The 18,589-nt window shown below is 45.6% G+C and overlaps 1 protein-coding gene across 1 annotated transcript; it reads left to right on the top strand.

Moving 5' to 3' along the window:
* The first annotated feature begins 565 nt into the window (after nt 1-565).
* On the top strand, nt 566-17,711 carry LOC119449898 (clotting factor G beta subunit). The gene is made up of 7 exons (XM_037713181.2): nt 566-804; nt 4,764-5,039; nt 6,061-6,149; nt 8,999-9,099; nt 11,176-11,435; nt 12,927-13,093; nt 16,686-17,711. Exons 1-7 carry the CDS (start codon nt 690-692, stop codon nt 16,839-16,841), a joined length of 1,164 nt encoding a protein of 387 aa, XP_037569109.1. The 5' UTR covers nt 566-689; the 3' UTR covers nt 16,842-17,711.
* The last annotated feature ends 878 nt before the right edge of the window (nt 17,712-18,589 follow it).

The following is an 18,589-nucleotide window of genomic DNA, read 5'->3' as shown; positions in this document are numbered from 1 at the left end:
CCAGCTCACGCTCTCCCAGCTCGGTGATACTGCGCACGACAACGAGACCAACCTAGCGAGGCCTTAACAGCTTTGCTGTAACACGCACAGAAGACATCCAAGCTGCGCACTGCTTGCCGCCAATCTATTTAACCATAACCAAAAGGGAGTTATGCTACAGGCACCGGTCGTTGCCGCCGCCACACCTAATATATGTGAACGACTCTCTTGCACCGCGTGTCACAGCGCTCATTGAAGCATGTAAGCAGCTCGCATTCCTGTACGGCTAACATGTATTGACTGTAAGAACTGCAATCCCGCCGCTCGATCAGCGCACGCGCCAAGCAAGGTAGAGAAAGGTCGTGGGCACCAGTTGCGCCTTCCTGCGGTAACTTCCTGCGCCGGCTGAATAACAGCAGCCTCCAAAGATTGCGAGGAGGAAGTGGCGAGGACGATCATCTTAGTTACTTTGGCGCGGCGCTCCTCGTCCGCCTTTCTCCCTTTTTTTTTATATATTTTATTTTCCGTATCTCCTCCTTTGCTGTCTACCTGAAGAGCGAGCGACCGTGCGATTCCGGGCTATCCTCGAAGCAGGCGAGTGGAAGGAATGGGATTTTGTAACCGTCAGTTTTTTCTTCGAGCAGCGCGGCATAAAGGAGCTTGCTAAAGACGCTAACGGGCGTGGAAAAAAAACGAAAAAAAAACGAGCCATGGACCCTGATTCTGGCATCAAGCAGTTATCCAGGCCCGTTTCTCGCCTCTTCAAGAGGTCCACCGTTGTCGTCATTGCTGGTGCTGCAGTCGCTTTTCTTCAGCTGTCACAAGGTATGTTACCCGTAGTGTGATACCTCTGTTGCGTCTTTTATGAACGGTAAACAAATAGACGGATGTGGATGCCTGCAGTAGAATATGTGCCTCGCCAGTTTTCGAACTGCGATCGCTTGACGGCGCAGCTCTTAGGTGTTTGTACTGCAGTGCCATTGCTGAATAGCCTCCTCAAGCATACAGGACTCATAATCAAGTTGGTCACTTCAGTTAAAAAGGTTGCTTTATGCTTCAGGAGTGACTGTTGACAAATATTTTAGTATATAGGGGCTTCTATCCATAATCAATTATGTCGGCCTGCACACTGGTAAATCAAACAAAACAGCAGCTGTGACCAAGATTTCTTTCAGGATTGCGCCCACAAAACTATACATGCTCTTTTTATTACGTATCCCCCTGCTTGGGCAGATAGGATTGTCCTTAGGACCCCACCGCAACTCCCTGTAACAGATGACGTTTCAATGGTTCTTCGAGGTGCGAGCTTTTGGTAGCACGCGCCTTGCCCGCCTGCATTGCAGAGGAGGCTGTCGCCAAACGGTTCGAGACAAAATTCACCTTCCGCCGCAGGCATCATCCCGCGTTTTTCTAGACCGTCTAACCTAGCCACCTTTGAAAACACAAAATCAGCTTTGCCTATTTATTATTTACCGGTCTGTAGCCAATGTTGCCATCTGAGCAATTTTGTCGCTAAATTTAGCTATTGTTTTGTCTATTTAGCGACTTGAATGAACAGTTGGCGACATTTTGCAAACTTGAAGTTAGGAAATTTGTTTCGAAAATAACCTTCTAGAACGAAGTTTATATCTTAAAAACTACATATGTCAGCGCCCGAAACTTGCTGCACGATGCATAGGCTCCGTGAGCGTGATGAAGCAACGGTTGTCTTCACATCGGTAGTCTTCAAACTGTGATTGTGCTTCATAGCACAGTAGCACAGACTTCACATTGCGGTCACAAAATTCTTTTTAAATATTATTTAGAAAACCTATTTGAATGGGTTTATACGCTGTAGGTTCTGTGGTATCATTAAATGCAGTCGATTGATGGACGTTTCACTAGCGTAGCAGTAAATTAATTTACCAAACAAATTTTATGTTCAGATTTAGAACACAGCAGGTGAATACAACCTATCCATTGTATAGAAAAGCTTAGATATCTAAGCGGCTGAGCTTGTTCAAGTGAATCTGAACAAATAACTTCTGTTTCTCACGGTTTTCGGGCCAATGAATACTTCATGGCGAGTTTCAGCTATATCAACGGCGGAAGCGTAGGATTTGACCTCAATAAAACTCAGGTAATTGTCATCGCATCTCCGTGTTAAGAACATGCGACCAAGCGCGTTATGCAGAATTTATTTCTATCACGATCATCGAGAACATGAAAGCTTTTGGGATAATGTAGACTAAGGGCCTGTTCGTTAGGAAAACTAGGTTATTTGTGTGCTTTTTTGTTAATCGTGCTGCACTTGCAACATTACCGTCTCAAGGTAAACGCGGAATTTAAATTCTGGTCATCCGTTATGTAATTATGTAAGTGTATTAGTTAACTGAAAGCGGTTCTACGCCCTGCTGGTAAATTCATGGTTTATCCGTCACTTGCACAGACCGTAGAACATAAAACATCCAGATAAGTTATTTACTTCAAGGTAACTTTTAGTGTTCTGAAACGCCAACGTTATGTAAAATGAATTAGAATGCTTCAGCGAGAATTTTACTGATTCTTTTTTTTTTAATTCTGGGGTTTTACGGGCCAAAACCACGACTTGATTATGAGGCACGCCGTAGTGGGGGACTCCGGAATAATTTGGCCACTAGGGTATCTTTATTGCGCCCCCAATGCACAGGACATGGGGGCGTTTTTAATTTTCGCCCCCATCGAAATGCGGCCGCCGCGGCCGGGATTTGATCCAGCGACCTTGTGCTTAGTAGCGACACACCATAGCCGCTGAGCCAACGCGGCGGGTAGCGATATTTTTTCTCACTTCAGCGGAACGCTTCAGAAGATCGTCGTGAGCAGCCCGTTAACCTGTAAACGGAAGATAATGAGATTGGGAGCTCCCTTGCTGCACCCACGGGGGCCGTGTTTTGTCTATTTTCGAATACAAAGCGTTTTACGCTATACATTATAAGCACTTAATCTATCTAAGCATTGCGTCAGCTTATCTCATTGACGGAGAGCAGGCAGACGAGGTTATTATCAAATTAGTTCAGATGTAACAGAACAGAAACGCAGGAAAGAAGGCATTTAGATAGACCCGAGATATTAACATGGTAGGCGAAATGAAAAATAAGACGGCTGTGCGAATGTTTCAGATTTCGAATACGAATCGAATAGTATTTGCTAGTCGATTCATATTCGGTTCGAAAATTTTCTATTCGAAATTGTTTAATATTCGTTTCTGTTCGAATATGTAGACATAACAGCACTATTGTAGCCTAGAGGGATGCAATCTATTATTTGGCGAATCTCACCACGAGTGTATCCCTTTTAAAAAATGTTCAGGTGCTGTAGTTGTGGGCTTCAGCGAACGGAACAAGTTACGTGCGTCTGGTAGCGGGCGGTTCCCTTGTTTAGTAGTGTCATTGTCAAGTTGCACCCTAAAATTAAAACTAATTGTTTCTTTGCAAGCTCCTCACTTTACCGAACGCCCAGTTGCGAAGTTGCGAATGGTATTACATGGATGTATCAAATAATGCATATTTAAAGCGAAGGTATTAATTGGACTTGCACGACCATTCTCGGGTGGCGATGGGGAACATTTCCAAAGGGACTCCTCGCAAGCCATATATTTTCCTTTGTTTAGAAAACACTCTATGTTCGATTCAATATTCGGAGGTCGTTTTTTCCGAATATTTCGTATTCAGTTCGGAAGTTTCTCTATTCGAACAACCCTAATAGAATAAATTAGACTCACGTAGGACAGGGGTGGCTCAACTCTGAAGAAGGTTTCGAGGAGTCTTCCGTCGAGAAGTAACGTGGAGTTTTTAATATTGATGTCATGGTGGCGATGAGGACGACGAATAATGTATTATCCAGAAAGAATTGATAATGTTTCACATCGATATGGAAGAAGCCCTGGTCATTATCGTGAGCATAATTACCTCCACTGTAGAGGCGATACCCCTCCCATAGACTTCAAATTACCCTGGTCCTTCGTGAACAGAAGCAGTCATAACTCGCCAAGTTTCAAATCGTATTACTCCACTTTATCTATTCCACCGTCGACTACGTTTCCCTTTGTTATTTTATTTGCATCGCTTCCTTTTTTTTACCCTTATCACAGGTAGCCGACCTGTTCTACGCATTATAGACCCTGTCCAACTCTACTTCTTCGTCTCATGATGATCATGATGATGGTGAATGTGTTCCCCAGTTGAAACGGGGCAGTGGCATGCGCCACTGCACTACCGGATACTATTCGAGTTCTTACGCAAGTGTAATGTCGCTGTGATCAACAGTAGTAGAACAAGGAATGTCGCTGGTGCCAACTTGTCGACATAGGGACCCGTCTCGTCAGGGCAACAACTGCGCCAATGGGACAGCAACTCTGGAAATCTGACGAAGGCAGGTCCTTCTTGTCAAAACGTTGGCTCCAGCGGCAGACCTTGTTCTACTACTGTTAATCACTTCATGCCTCCATCTTCTTGTCGATCTCTTTCTCGTTTTGATTTAATGTCACTGTGTGTTTCAATTTAGCACATCACTCTCAAGTGATTGGCTACCTACCGGCGTTTGATATCCGCTGTGTTTATATCCCCCTCTGTTAACATTATGTTAAAATTCACCCCCCACAAGCACGCGATCCTGTTAACGCTGATGTTGTTATACGCCTGTCGTTTTCTGATCCATCGCATCTTGTGCGGTCCTTGTTGCTTCAAGTTTGTTTCTTGGCTTCAGCGGGCGTATCGCACTTACTGCTCGCTTTGCACGCTGACTAACCAGTCAGTTCTTGTACGCAGTACGGTGCGATCCGGACGGGACCGAGTTCAGGCCCGAGGCTTGCCGGGCCACGGCAAGTGAGGGTGGAGGGGATCGCCGGTGCGTGCCCTTGACCTGGTGCCCGCCCTTGGTGGCCGCGGCCGTTCGCGGGCCCCGACCGCAATCATGCGGCGTCCACGAGAGCTCGCTGCTAGTTTGCTGTCCGTCGGCCAGCGTGGTGGACCCGGCGACACGGAACACTGGCGACGACGTGCTATCCGCCGGCACACCACCTGCGGGCCCTCGTAACGAACCAGGTGTGTAGTATACAAGCTGTGCTTTTTTTTTTTAGAAGGTCCAAATTTTTTTTAATTCCCTGCCTCAGATAGCACAATTCTAATCCTTGATTTAAATTACTCGATGAGGCGGCCATTACTTTTAGGAGAAATCAAAATGCCTAATTAAATAATTAACATAATTATCCAAACTAACTTTTCATTTACTTATTTTACGGCACATATTTAAATCTATAGTAACCTGTTTACAAAAAACCATAGCACTTGTAATTTTACTATTGAAAGAACTGACGAGTGTTGCAATTCATATTCAAGCCCGTGTTGCAATTCATATTGAGCGCGATAGTACGTGTTGCAGCATTATTTCTGACGATAAAATTTATCCGCCGTATGACTACTGAAGTGTCCAAACATTCGCTTCTTAACCTTCTCCCACGAATCGGAAAGCTTCGTCGTGTGTCAGAACACCGCTCGACCGTCAACGGTCAAAATTAAGCCGGAGCCCTCCACTACGGCGTGCCTCATAATCAGTACTGGTTTTGGCACGTAAAACCACAGAAAGAAGAAGAACGTGCTCGCTGAAGGGTCCGATGATGCCCCGCTCTGTCCACGAAGAAGCGTCCTTCCTCACCTCGAAGAGCCGCAGCCATTTGGCCTGACCCGGTGCTGTATGACTAATGTCATTTTCGCATTTCTTTTAACATAGAAGCGTTCGTCGCCTGTGCTTCCCAGTAAATTCCTGCTGAAATCTGTGATCATACTCACGCCACCACTAACACACAGTTGACATTTTTTTTTATTTTTGCAATTTTTCAACGGCAAGCGTGGCGCTGCTGTTATGTTTAACGCATTAGCATATTTTGACATGCTCTCGTATAAATTTCCCGTGCGATAACGTGCCTCGCATCGCAGCTGGTATATATGGAGTACTCCGAAGTACCCCGAAACAAGCCTACGAAGTGTGTTGCTTGCGTGTTTTTCATTTTTGGTTCTCAAATCAAATAACCATGTGCTTTTTTTTTATCACGTTTTCACGGCTTAGGCTGTGGCGTAGTGGCCAAAGGTCCAGGAGGAGTCGCTAACGGATCAAGTGGAAGCGTCACGATTACGAAGTCTCCGTGGCCTTGGATGGTGAGTGTCTCTAAAAGTCTCCGCCGCTTCGCGACTAGTCTCATTGCTACATCATAAGCATTTCTATGCTGACATGAATTCCTACTCAACATGCATGGCAACCCAAGCAGTAGAGGGTGTGACTGTTTCTGCACTCGGCACAATCCGACAATGAGCTGCTGATTCATGCGCTGAGCGACATGTCAAGGCCTGAACAGCGCCTTGACTGACGAAACCTCCAGCGGGCCGACCAACATGTCCATAGTAAACGAGGTGATCGACGATAAATTGGTTTGGTGTGGGGTTATTGGGAAGGTAACTCCTAACCCCGGCCCTTCTGGCGAAAAGTGACTGTCATAGGGTAAAATAAAAATATAGTAATATACAAAAGGGAGCAGTTACGCACAATTTAGCACTGAGACGCCTGAGAGCAATATCTTTGGCAAATTAAGAGCATCTGAACTGGGCCCGGAGCTGAGCAGAGATATTCATACCGCTCGAAACATTTTTTGGTCGCACACTGAAGCAAAAAAAGCCAGCAAATTGCTGCTGCCTTTGTAACGTATCCTGATTACAATTTCTATGTATACTGTATACTTCATGTGTATACTGTACTTGTAGCTTCTTTGAAGTCAATGACATTGCATTCACCAGACTATAAGTTTCTAATATAAAGTTGTGCCCAGACGGCAGCGTACGTATACATAGGCATTGTGCCGCTGACCAGATTCCATCCATGCGCACGTACTAGTTTTTTAGAGGTTAGAGATGAGCGTCATCACAGTGGAGGCTGAGCATTAGCGAAAGTGAAAATAACGTAGAGCTAAAGAATTCATAAAATCCACACAGGTGGTTGAAAAAAAAAAAACGGCCGATTGCCAGAACAGAATGCTGTGATATTTACAACTGCGTTCTCTCTCACATAAGAGTCGTTATGTCAAATATGTTTGTGCATATTTGTGCGAACGTGCTAGATAGTTAAAGCTTTATTGGAATGAATCAACCGCCCTTAGCTTCACGAAGTGTTTCTCCTAATGTTACCTCAATTATTACACAGAAAAAATGAACAAAAAAGTTGAATTGTAAATAAATGCAAGTAGACATAACTTCATAGCACTTTGAGAGAAATCTTTATCTCGGGAGCTCCTATATAAATACACTTAAATAGAGAAAAAGCTTTTTTCGGCATCCTATGCGCCAAATTTCATGAGATTTGTTGCATTTAAAGAAAAAATGTTAGTCTAGTTACTGTAGGAAACATACTTATATTTATCCGTCAATATTTTTTTAATTGTTGAATATTGTAAAATTGAAAAAAAAACTCGAGTGCTGTGTTTTTTAGCTCTGTAACTCAGCAATAAATAATGGTATCACAATTATATGAACTGCACATACTAAGACATCGAAAGCGAACAAAATTGATATATTATACACCGCTCAAATATATACCACTGACTTGCGAGTAGGATTTTTTATACCCTCGTAAGCATTGTAAAAATTTCACGTAAGCTGCATTTTAACCCACATATCAAATTTGTCCGCAACAGGTGCAGTTTACCCATGTGCGATATCTGTTGTTTTTATGCAGAGTTGCGAATTTGTAAACTTCATGCTCGTGTTTTTTTTTTTTCTTGTTTTTTTTTACCTTACTGATTTTTGTGAATCTTTGCAAAACATACAAGGTCCTAAACCAAATTATGCTTCCTGCCGTTACTGTATTATAACTTACTCTCTCAGATGCTACAATTTCATTCAAATCTGTCCAGCGGTTGTCTTTCAGTACGGAAGTCGAAGTTGACCCCAAACGAAAGCTTCCTCTTAAGCCCCCATCCCAAATAAACACAGCTGTGGTTCCTTTTTGATTATTGGAATAGCGAATAATCAACTCAGCATGAACGCACCTAAAGTATCCAGAGCAGAGCCGCATAATATAACCCAACAGTCATCATCCCCTTATAGTGACCCTCTTGTTGCTTAATATTGCTGTTATCCATGTCACAGTTGACTACTTCTATGCCTGTCGGACAGAATGATCGATGCAAAGTTCAACATAAATCATCATGGATTATAGGACAATAGTCGAGTTCACGGCATTCTTGCTGAAATAAGTGTGAAGTGGACTTAAAAATTCGGCGGATCCCACATCGATGTTCAGCGAAACCGTCGAAGATGTTTGTGCAAATGGTAAATCAATTCTTATGCAAATGTAACGCTAATGACCGAAATGCTTGCAGAAAATGACGTAAATGCGCAAATTATCTTACGCAAATGAAAAGTTGGTGACGCAAGGGCAATGCAATGTGTAACCAAACCTACCGCATTCAGCCAACCGTAGCGTAACGACGCGAATGTTTAGATGCAGGCGCAGCCGCTGTGTGAGGGTGGCAGAAGCGCACGTTAAGTAGACACATTTCATCAACAAGACGCATAGTCAGAAACTGCGTTTTTTTTTTCGTTTTTTTTTTTTCGTGAACGTCGATGCGAATAAAGAGTACCATTTCACATCATTGCGCGGGTGTCATGTAATGACCTGCAGGGGACGCAACCTCGCATCTTCTCAAGTCTGTTCTCGTTCCTCCTGGTTGTTGTTAACACTTCACAACGAGAAGCATTGAGCACGAATCGAGTTTAAGATATTTTGCAGACCAGCGCGCGCTACTCGTTTTAGGGCAAATGTTATAGGGCACAGATTTGGAAAAGCGTTTGTCCCATATGTACGATGACCCTAACTCTATTGACGTGGAGGCAGTGTTTATGGCTCGTCGTGACCAGCGGACGCGCACTAACATCCGGGCCTGGTTGAGAGTACTAAGCCGTCGCGGTCTTCTTATGCACGCGCGTATAGTGGAGCTGTTTTCACCATTATGCAGGCGGCCATATTCAAAGACGGCGAGTTCCTTTGCGGTGGTTCTCTTTTGGATCGCGACACTGTGCTGACGGCGGCGCATTGCTTCTATCACTTCAGAAACGAGTACGTATACGTGTTTCCATCGGTTCCATTGGTGCTCCATTTTAGGGACGAAAACGGGAGGATGGCGGGCAATGTTGCTGTGGAATTTGCTTTCAGAGCTATGTTTCAGTTTTTTGTACGCTGCAGAAAACCAAAAATTCGCTCTGAAAGCAAATTCCACAGTTTTTTGTACGCTGCAGAATAGATGTGATGAAAACCATGCGCGTCATCTAAGTGGCATTTCCACCTGCCATCCCATCCTCGCTTTTCTGTGCTTTTCGGTTCTGTCTGTACGCTGCAGAAAAGGTGTTGCTGTTCAATGTGAACAAGGTGTCTGGCGTCACTTTTCTGAACAACAATTCTTACAGTACTCAACCCTTCTGGAGTAAGATTGCTCTGTTGTTAAGATCATCATAAGCAATAGCGATTCTTCTTCATTCAAAGTGTGATAATTGCAGTTATAAATATACAGGGTGTTCATTTTTAAGTTTTACGGAATTTTTTAGGAATCGCCTGTGGCAGGTAGCATAATTCTTACCATTAAGCAGGGTTATTCGATGAGACGGGCATTAGTAGAACGAGATATCGAAGCACATATTCAACCAATTAACAAAAAGATCACTAATTAACTTCTTAGTTAATTACTTTACGACACATATTACAATTTACGAATTGTAACCGGTGAGCTTGTCAGGCGTATCCACTTGGAATGAATTTCTAGAATGACACCAGTTTGGAGATATGCGCCATCAAACTCACCCTAAATTGCATTGTTGTTCCACTTACTTTTTTACCAAAATGAAGTTTTATACATTAAAGCGCAAAAAACTGGAACGCCCATATATTTCGTCCCACACTTGGGGAAATAATATCTCGAAATTGGGCTCATCCTGGAAATTCATTTCAAGTGGATGCGCCTTGCGAGCTCACCGGCTACAATTCGTAAATTGCAATATGTGCCGCAAAGTAATTAACTTGTGCCGCAAAGTAATTAACTTGTGCCGCAAAGTTAATTAGTGAACTTTTGTTAATTAGTTGAATATGTGTTTCGATTTCTCGTGCTCCTAATGGGCCTCTTCGAATAACCCAGCTCAACGATAAGAATTATGCTGCTTTCAACAGGCGATTTTTTTAAAATTCCGCAAAGCTTAATTTTCAACCCGCGGTATATGGAGATATGTATTGCTACAATAATGTAGTGCTGTGACTTCTTAAAGAATGCGTCTTTTTTTTTTCATTGATTATGAGAACGCATCGCTGTGATTACATGAATAGCAGTAATTTCTGTCGCCTCTACCACACTGCGAAAGTGACGGCGGATTGTTGACAACCTACTGGCCGTCACGATCTCGTCGTATTCTCCGGGGTGTTAATGGCGAAAGGCTGAAAACGCGGACAGCCCTCGGGAATTGCCATAAACAATTTATCGATAACTTACGTGGTCACATTACGTCACCAGGAAGGTTCTCTCCAATCCACCACCTTCGCGGCCCATTCACATATCCCGTAGTGTGAATCAGCGATTGAACGCAGTAACCTCTCTGCGCGAAAGCACCTATAGCCACGTGATAACTTTTTTTTTCGTACGCTTTTCTTTTAGCACGGAAAAAAAATAAAAACACGACACTTATGTTCTTCGTGCAAAAAAAAAAACAATCGCATGCCTTTCAATGCGCTATACAAGTCCGGAATTTAACGTTTTGTTTGCAGAGCTACAGCTCATTAATTTTTGTTAATATAGCCGAAGTTGCGCAAGCGGACAGTGAATACTACTTCGCCCGTCGCATTCGTGATACCGCTAGCTGAAACACCCTCCGGCATATCGCGCGCGGCGCGACCTCGGCCTCTACGTGGCTATTATTACTCTCTAATGGGACTCGAAATGAAATGATACGCACAGTGCATCCGCATCTGAGGTATCACGCTAAGCGTGCAACCAGGCAAACCTTTCCAGGATTTATCGAAGTGCCTCTTTCTCACTCGCTCTATCTCTCTCTGTGCCTTATGATTAGAGCTTCGTTGCGGTGTGCCCGCTGGCACCGTGTATACCTCGTAATTTGTGAGAATGGTCGTGGTCGCGTCCGTGCAATTTTGCAGCATCGGGAAGTATAAAGTGCGCCTTGGCATTCTGAAGCTGAACGAGACGGTGAGCGCGCACGGCGCCGAACTTCCGATCCTCTGGATACGGAGGCACGAACGCTACCGTGAGGGCAACATCTACAACGACATCGCGCTTGTGAAGACCGCCACGAAGGCATCCTACGGTAGCCTCATCGTCCCAGTGTGTCTGCCGCAGCGAGACTTCGGGCTCGACGGACAGCGCGTGGTCGTGCTCGGCTGGGGACTCACGTCTTTCGGTGAGCACAAGTTCTCCTGACCACAGTAACAGGCTTATTTCGCAGTAATCCTGTGCCACATGCTCTACGAGCAACACCGAATGTCAAGTCAACCCTTGTCTAGTTGACCAGGGTTACAATATGGACGTGTTGGTTCGTCTTGCTTCGGCGAGTTATAGCGCAATAAAACCAGGACCCAAGAAAAACAGATTGAGCACACATTGCGTCGTATGTCCAGTATCTCTCTCTCTCTCTCTCTCCGTGCGTGCGTGCGTGTATGAATTCAAGAATTTTTGGTGTAACTCGCCAGTGTCATTTCGTTCAAGTAAATTATTCAGTCAACATCGAAGCATTTAAATAGGAAAGAATGGTGGGAAGGTTGTGGTGTCACGTGGTGGTTGTTACAACATACTTGTGGCCAACAGGACGTTCTCTCTCCGTAGACTATCAGCCTTGACCACGGGGACACCTAACGAACTTTGGCCGTTTTAAACAGACAAGCGCAGTATATACAAGGCGCAGCTGACGATCGTGTCTGCAAATTATTACACCGCTGCGCGCCGCCCGAGAATAGCTGAAATTTCAAAGCAAACAGCCTCGCGCCCTTTTGTTACCCTTTTGGAGGGAGCCGCGCTCCCAGCCGGAGGGTCGGAGAGTCGAGGCCAGGCGCGCAAGTGCGCCTATGTAATTCGCATTGCTGAAACGTCAATCACCGTGACGCGTGGCTTCGAGAATTATTCAAGGCTACAGCAGTTATTTGTTTGATCTGTTGCTTTACTATAACAGACAACTTAAGTTCAGACAAATAATTAATCCTACGAACCGAGTGTCTGCGACGGTTTGTTTTACTCCTTGCCACAGCAAGACGGGCACACTTCCGCTTCGTCTGCTTGTTCTCACGTCGTGCAAGTCGAGCACGCAGAATACGAAACTATCTCCAAACAGGCGCGCACTGAGGGATCCATAAGCTACCATACAACAACTCCCGCGCGAGACTATGCGAGACCATCACATCATTCACATGAAGTGTGCCGCGCAGCAGAAACGCGAGGAAAAAAAAAGAAGGCGGGGCCTGTGAGGTATACGTGACGCGATCCTCTAGCTCTGGTATGGGAGGCTAGCTAGGCGGGGCGAGTAGAAAAAGTGTCCATGTTGGCAGTGAAGCTCGCATCCCGAAATCATGGCTTCGCGACACTTCAAATATTTCTATATGTGCTATTCTTGAACCAATTTGACAAATTATTGGTAGAACGCTACGTAGAGGGAACCTAACAACTTCCTGCGTAATAACCGAATTAAGTTTGCTATCCAGCCTGGTAAGGGGCCCTTGAAGTGCAACTAAGCAGCAGATCTGCGCTGATAATTTTCTCTATCTCTCCCTCTTCCTCTTTGCTGTTCCATAAATGGTTCTTTACTACTGAATGTTGTACTTTAGGTTCCATTTAAATTCTTCGTCATTTTCATGGAATCTCCGCTTATGCAGCTTTTTTAATTGAGTTGGCGAATTCGCAGGAGGCCGGCACCCGTCCAGGCTGCAGAACCGTGGCGCGCTGGTCATCAGCAACGATGAGTGCAACGACATCATGAGCCAATCGTCTCGCTTCGTGGCCCGATCACCTGATGGCATCACCGAGAACATCGTGTGCGCCATCAACCGCACGGGTGTCGACGCCTGCCAGGTAGGTTGTACGGTTACACAGGTGCCGCCAGGCCTTGTGTGTGTGTCGCGCCTTTTCGCACTGTTTAAAAGCCCCCAAAGTTTGGCGCAGGTCGGTTCCGTTTTCTATCGTCTGTTTCTCACACAACAGGTAAGGGAGCCGCGCTCCAGAACCGACAGTGTAATGCCAGTGTGCATCTCTGTTCTGCGTTATAAAACAATAAGTGAACAATATGATGTTGGACACGCATCAGTACATCTTTAAAGCAAACACTTCATAATGTAATAGCACATGACATTCAACGGCGTCTTTCATTTTCTTAAGTTTCTTGTATAGGCTACTTCATTGTTATAGGTAGCTTAGTATGGACCACCGTATTCTCCGGCCTATTCTAGCACTGACATGTTACCAACAAGGTAGTGCCAGTGAGCACACCTCTCAACTGCGTGGAAAAATAGACCACAAAATAAAACGTGCACACCTAAATTCGGCAGATAGGTATTTATAAAGCACACATGCCTCTAATCGTAAAAGCGTGTTGCATTCAAGAGCTTTGATTTTCATAATTTACTCATATATGCGCTTCCCTCTTCTTAAGCCATTTGGGCATGCACTACTGCGTTCGTGCCCATTCTTGGCCATTTCTCCAAAAGGGTTTTTTTTTTTTTTTACAACGCCTTTATACTTTGTTTTAAATGCGTAAGCATTTGTATGCCAACCCAACGAGGAAACCCGTCCTTCCGCCCGTCACGTAAGACGATCGCTTTCAAGATAAGGCCCGCAGCAGCGAGAGAATTGACCTTCGTGCGGCCTTTCGCTTCAGCGTGAAATAAGCGGCAAGAACGCAGCGCACGCACGAAGCTGTCAGCACTCGGCGCTCTCTGTCCCCATCACAGATCGCTTTCAAGATAGGGCCCGCGCGGCCGCGCCGCCGTACTACGGTTGATCACGGTTCATTATGGTTCGACGTGTATGGATAAGGCGCTAGAGCGCGATAACGGTTTATACTGATCGGAACGTCATCAGCGCCTCTGGCGCCGCCACCTGCCGTAGTTTACTCGCATCATCGATTCACTTTCGCCGCCGTCCGCAGCAGTTGTGTCGCCGCAGCGTTGTCGTTTAAACTAAAGTCCCTATATAAGAAAAGTACCGCCATCTACTCTTTCCTCCGCAGCCTCCTCTCCTAAAGCGCTTGCTTTTTTCTTTACTTTTTGCTTGCGAAAGCCAAGTCGACGGTGGCGCACCTAGAAAGTCTACGTTGAAGCTTTCAGGCCGGGCGCGCGCCGCCGCCGGCGACTGCGGCTGTGCAGAGGACTTTCAACATGGCTCTGAGGCGGAAAAAAAACAACAAAAGAATGTCACAGTTTCGCCCTAAGGGCGAAGCAATGAATGCGATAGCAACACAGCAATGTCATACGAAGCAAGGTGAGCGGCTTTGGTTGCAATATGAATTGTAGTAAACATGAGCTGATTAAGTAAGCAGGTGTGCTGCGGCGTAAGTAGACCGACAGGAAGAGAGACTCGATGACCACGAGAAGGCGCGTGTGAAACGGTGGTGTTGATGAGAAGCGCTTCCCGTGGGCAGCGCGTGCGAAGAGACACACCTGTAGCGCTTCACTGCCGATCCGGGCAGCATTGCATGTGTAGCGTGCGTTGGAAAATGTGGCCCGACTATTACTAACTGAATGAACAAGCGTGGTGTGAGCGCGCACAAACATGAATAGATCACACTGAATGACTGCAGACAACGACTGTCAAAACGCTGGCAGCAAGCGCATACGCCGCAGCGGGCGAAGATACGTGCGGTCTATCGCTTCAACGGAAACTGAGCGGCCAATGCACAGCGCATACAAAGGTCAGAGCCGTGTGGAGATAAGAGGCGGTGCGGGCGAGCGACGAGCGCGGTTGTTGGCAGAGTAGAAGTGCGCCCCCCCCCCCCTCCCCCGTTCCCTCCGGCGCTGGCTTCCCGCTTCCTTGCTTGCGCGTGGGAGATTGAGTGCGTTCGCTCTCCGTGATAGCGCGCGTCCCCGCACGCTTCCGCTCGGGCATACGGCGCGCGGCGAAGATTTTATCTATACGGAACCTCACGGCGACGGCGGAAATCCGGTTGAAGTGTCCATATATTGCTATCGCAATAATATAAAGAAGTGAAAAGCGCGCGCTATCATCGTCCAATCGGAGATACAGGAGAGAGAGAAGCGGCGTTTATCAAAGGATGGCGGTACTTTTCTTATATATGGACTTTAGTTTAAACTGGTCGGATCAAGTTTCATAACATTGACAATGACACCAAGCTGCGTGGATATGAGCAAGTGGCACAATGCTTACGCATACTCGGACAACTCCCAGAGGAGCTTCTGCGTGAATTTATTTTTAAGGATACTTCTGCTTTGGACTATTCGTCTTCCGCTGGAAGGGAACGGGGAGTGGGGTGTCATGCATGGTGGGGTACATATAGGTGGTAAGAGGGTGACGCGGGAGTTCGGCTTCTCTGCTGTTGCTTCGGTGGTGATTGGGCTGTCTTCTCCGCTCAAAATCACAGACGCACATACGCACATGGAAATAAGGATCCTGGATCCAACGTGGGAGGGACGGCCATGTCATCGTGGATAGAGGGGGGGGGGGGGGGGGGGGGGGCTTTTCACCCTATCCCAGTCGGTTACATATGGTCGATTCTCCGCCGGTAGAGTCACTTGAAATAATTTTCGGAGTATCGCATTTGTTTTCCACACGCTGTCGCCACGGTGATTGTATTGATTGTGTCACGGCACCTCTCGCCACTGCATTCCTTCCAAGAGTTTTCGATGTACGCATGTTTAACACCCAGCGTGGACGGACGTACCTTTAGCATCACTTTGTCGCTTCATTCAACGCGTTCCAGTGATTCCATGCCGGTGTTGCCGCCAGCGCCGTCTGTCATTGTTGTTCTAAAATTGCACAATTCCATAATGTGTGTTGAGGCACTTTGTGGTGCGGCGATACGTGGCAGTGTGACACAAGAGGTACAATGTGTCTTATACTTTTATGTGCATGCACCTGTCACCAAAATTCGTCCCTCGACAAACATCATACGTCGCGTTCGTCTTCGTGACATTACTGCGTAGACTTCTCACACGGTACACATCCGTGCGACTTGGCGTTTGCTTTTCGGCATAGCTTGTGAACGGTGTAGTGGACAAGCATACACATAGCATGAGATTAAATTAGTGTCATGAGCTTTGCATACACAGGATGTCCCAACTATCATGCAATAAGGTTTTCAAGATATTCAAATTCCACGTAGCTGGACAGAACCAAGGTAATGTTGTTTGCAGTCGCTGGGAGAGATACTCAGATTATTTTTTGTATTCGGCATAATTAGTCTTAATTAATTAATCAACTTCTCAAGGTATTCTCAAGATTAAAAGTGTTAATGAGAAAATTGTGTACAGCAACATGAAAAGCTGCCGATACAGCTTTCTGTTGCTCAATACGTGCTACATAAAAGTTTTTTTTTTTTTTTCGAGCGTGAAAGAAGCCCGCGAATACAAGCAAAGTGCCTCGAGCGGCCAGTCGCGCGGCAATTTTGCGTGTATTCGTGGGTCCATGCACACGCCCTACCATCTTCTTGCAGGGCGACGGTGGAGGACCCATGCTGGCTCGGGGCCTGGACTCCCGATGGAACGTGGTGGGAGTGGTGTCGTTCGGCATCGGTTGCGGCGGCCGCTATCCTGGGGGCTACACGCGCGTCTCAGCGTTCCTCGACTGGATCGCCCGGAACAGGGAGTGAACATGACGAAACGACGCAGGCCGGATAGTCGCTGGATCCACCTAAGCACTGACCCTCCTGCGGCGGATGGTCCGAATTAAAAGCTTCTTTGTGTTCCCGCAGTTGTCCTCTGACTGGGCCTGCAAGCCTTGCGCGGACAAGCGCAATACTATGTTGCCTTCGCTGGCGCTTAGTTGCATACTTAGTTGCGCTCAAATTACCCTGCAACATACCCCGCTGTTTTCATTACAATGTCTTTTATAAACATTGTTCTTCCGATGTCCTTAAATTTCTGAATGTAAGACAGCGAAACCTGCGCGTCAAGTTGAACAATTTTTTTTTATTCTTAAAATAGGCACTAAATGCAGAAAAGGGTCAGGGTTTTTATACACCATTTAACTTCAAAATCTTAACTGTGTATTCGACACTAAATACAATAAAAGTAACTATAGAAATACTTAAGGAAATTGGACACAGGAAACATACAGCGCAAGTTTGTACCTTTCTTTCGGCACTATAAATTATGTTCCATTATATAATTTGTTCTGTACCTGCATTATATCGCCCTAATATAGTTGGGTTTTTTATCTTTCTTTCTTAGTGTCGCATCTTAACCATGCCTCGGCATTGTGCCTGTACGACGCTCTTTTCTGTCCAGCGGCGCACGCAAATACCTGTGCTTATGAGGGCTGTTTGTTACTTTGTACAACCGTGAAAAATAAAATTTCAATTTCAATCTCAACTTTCAAAACAATCTAATACCCCTGACACACGGGGGAAAAAAGTCCTTTGCAGGAAACCCCTTTTGTTACTCCGAAGGACCCTTTGCAGAAAGGAGTTGCGCCGGTGACACAAAGCAGCGCACTAACTTCTTTAGGTGGTTCTTCAGATGAACGCCGCAAAAAAAAAAAAAAAAAAAAAAAAAAAAAAAAAAGAAGGAAAAGCACTGCTTGTTAAAGCAGCAATAGAGAAAACACTTACAAGAAGCTGCGCATGTAGATTACCTTTAGTAATTGTAGAACCTAAAAACATTTTTTCCCTATTTTTGATGGCTTATAATGCGCATATTAGAATTAAACATAGCGGCGCTAGCGACGTGGTGCGAGCATTGGAGAGTATAGCTAGAGTAAATCTTCACTGTTCGACAAATCGCATTACCACTAAAAATTAAAACATTTTCCAAGGTAAAAAAATACTTATGGGGCACCGTAGTTATGTAACAGGTTTTCTTCTATTGATGAGTTGTGCACGCTGTATGCGAGAGTACACCTTTCCGCTCGAAAAGTAGATGCCCGATCTTCCTTCCCGCAAAGGAACTTTGCCGGGAGGGAGATACTCCTTTGTCGTGTGTCACCGCGCTTGAACGCCTTTCCGGTAGATGTCCCCTTACCTAAAGGACTTTAAGTGCCCGTGTGTCAGGGGTATTACGTACACTACAGCTTACGTTCGGCCTGTGAGTGAAAGGAAAATGTCCCCGAACATCGACGGCACTCAGCTATAGCCTCTTGCTGCATCCTTCTATCCAAGCCACGCAACCCTTGAAGTGCGGTGTAGCAACTATTCGGTTCATATTATTAAAAACATAACAAGTTTCGCACGCTTTATTTCAGCAAGCGTGGTTCCCGTTGTAGTTATTGTGGTGGAAGCCAAAAGGAAAACGTTCCTTTGGCAAACCACTGATATCCACTTTTTCCCGGGTGCAAAAGCCTGGCGCGCTACTCACAATGCCATGGGCTAAATATTGGCGAAAATACTTTATATCTGATAAG

Source organism: Dermacentor silvarum, chromosome 4, assembly GCF_013339745.2.
Source record: "Dermacentor silvarum isolate Dsil-2018 chromosome 4, BIME_Dsil_1.4, whole genome shotgun sequence".
NCBI lineage: Eukaryota > Metazoa > Arthropoda > Arachnida > Ixodida > Ixodidae > Dermacentor > Dermacentor silvarum.
Note: the sequence above shows the minus strand (reverse complement) of the source record. Positions and strands in the feature narration are given on the sequence as shown.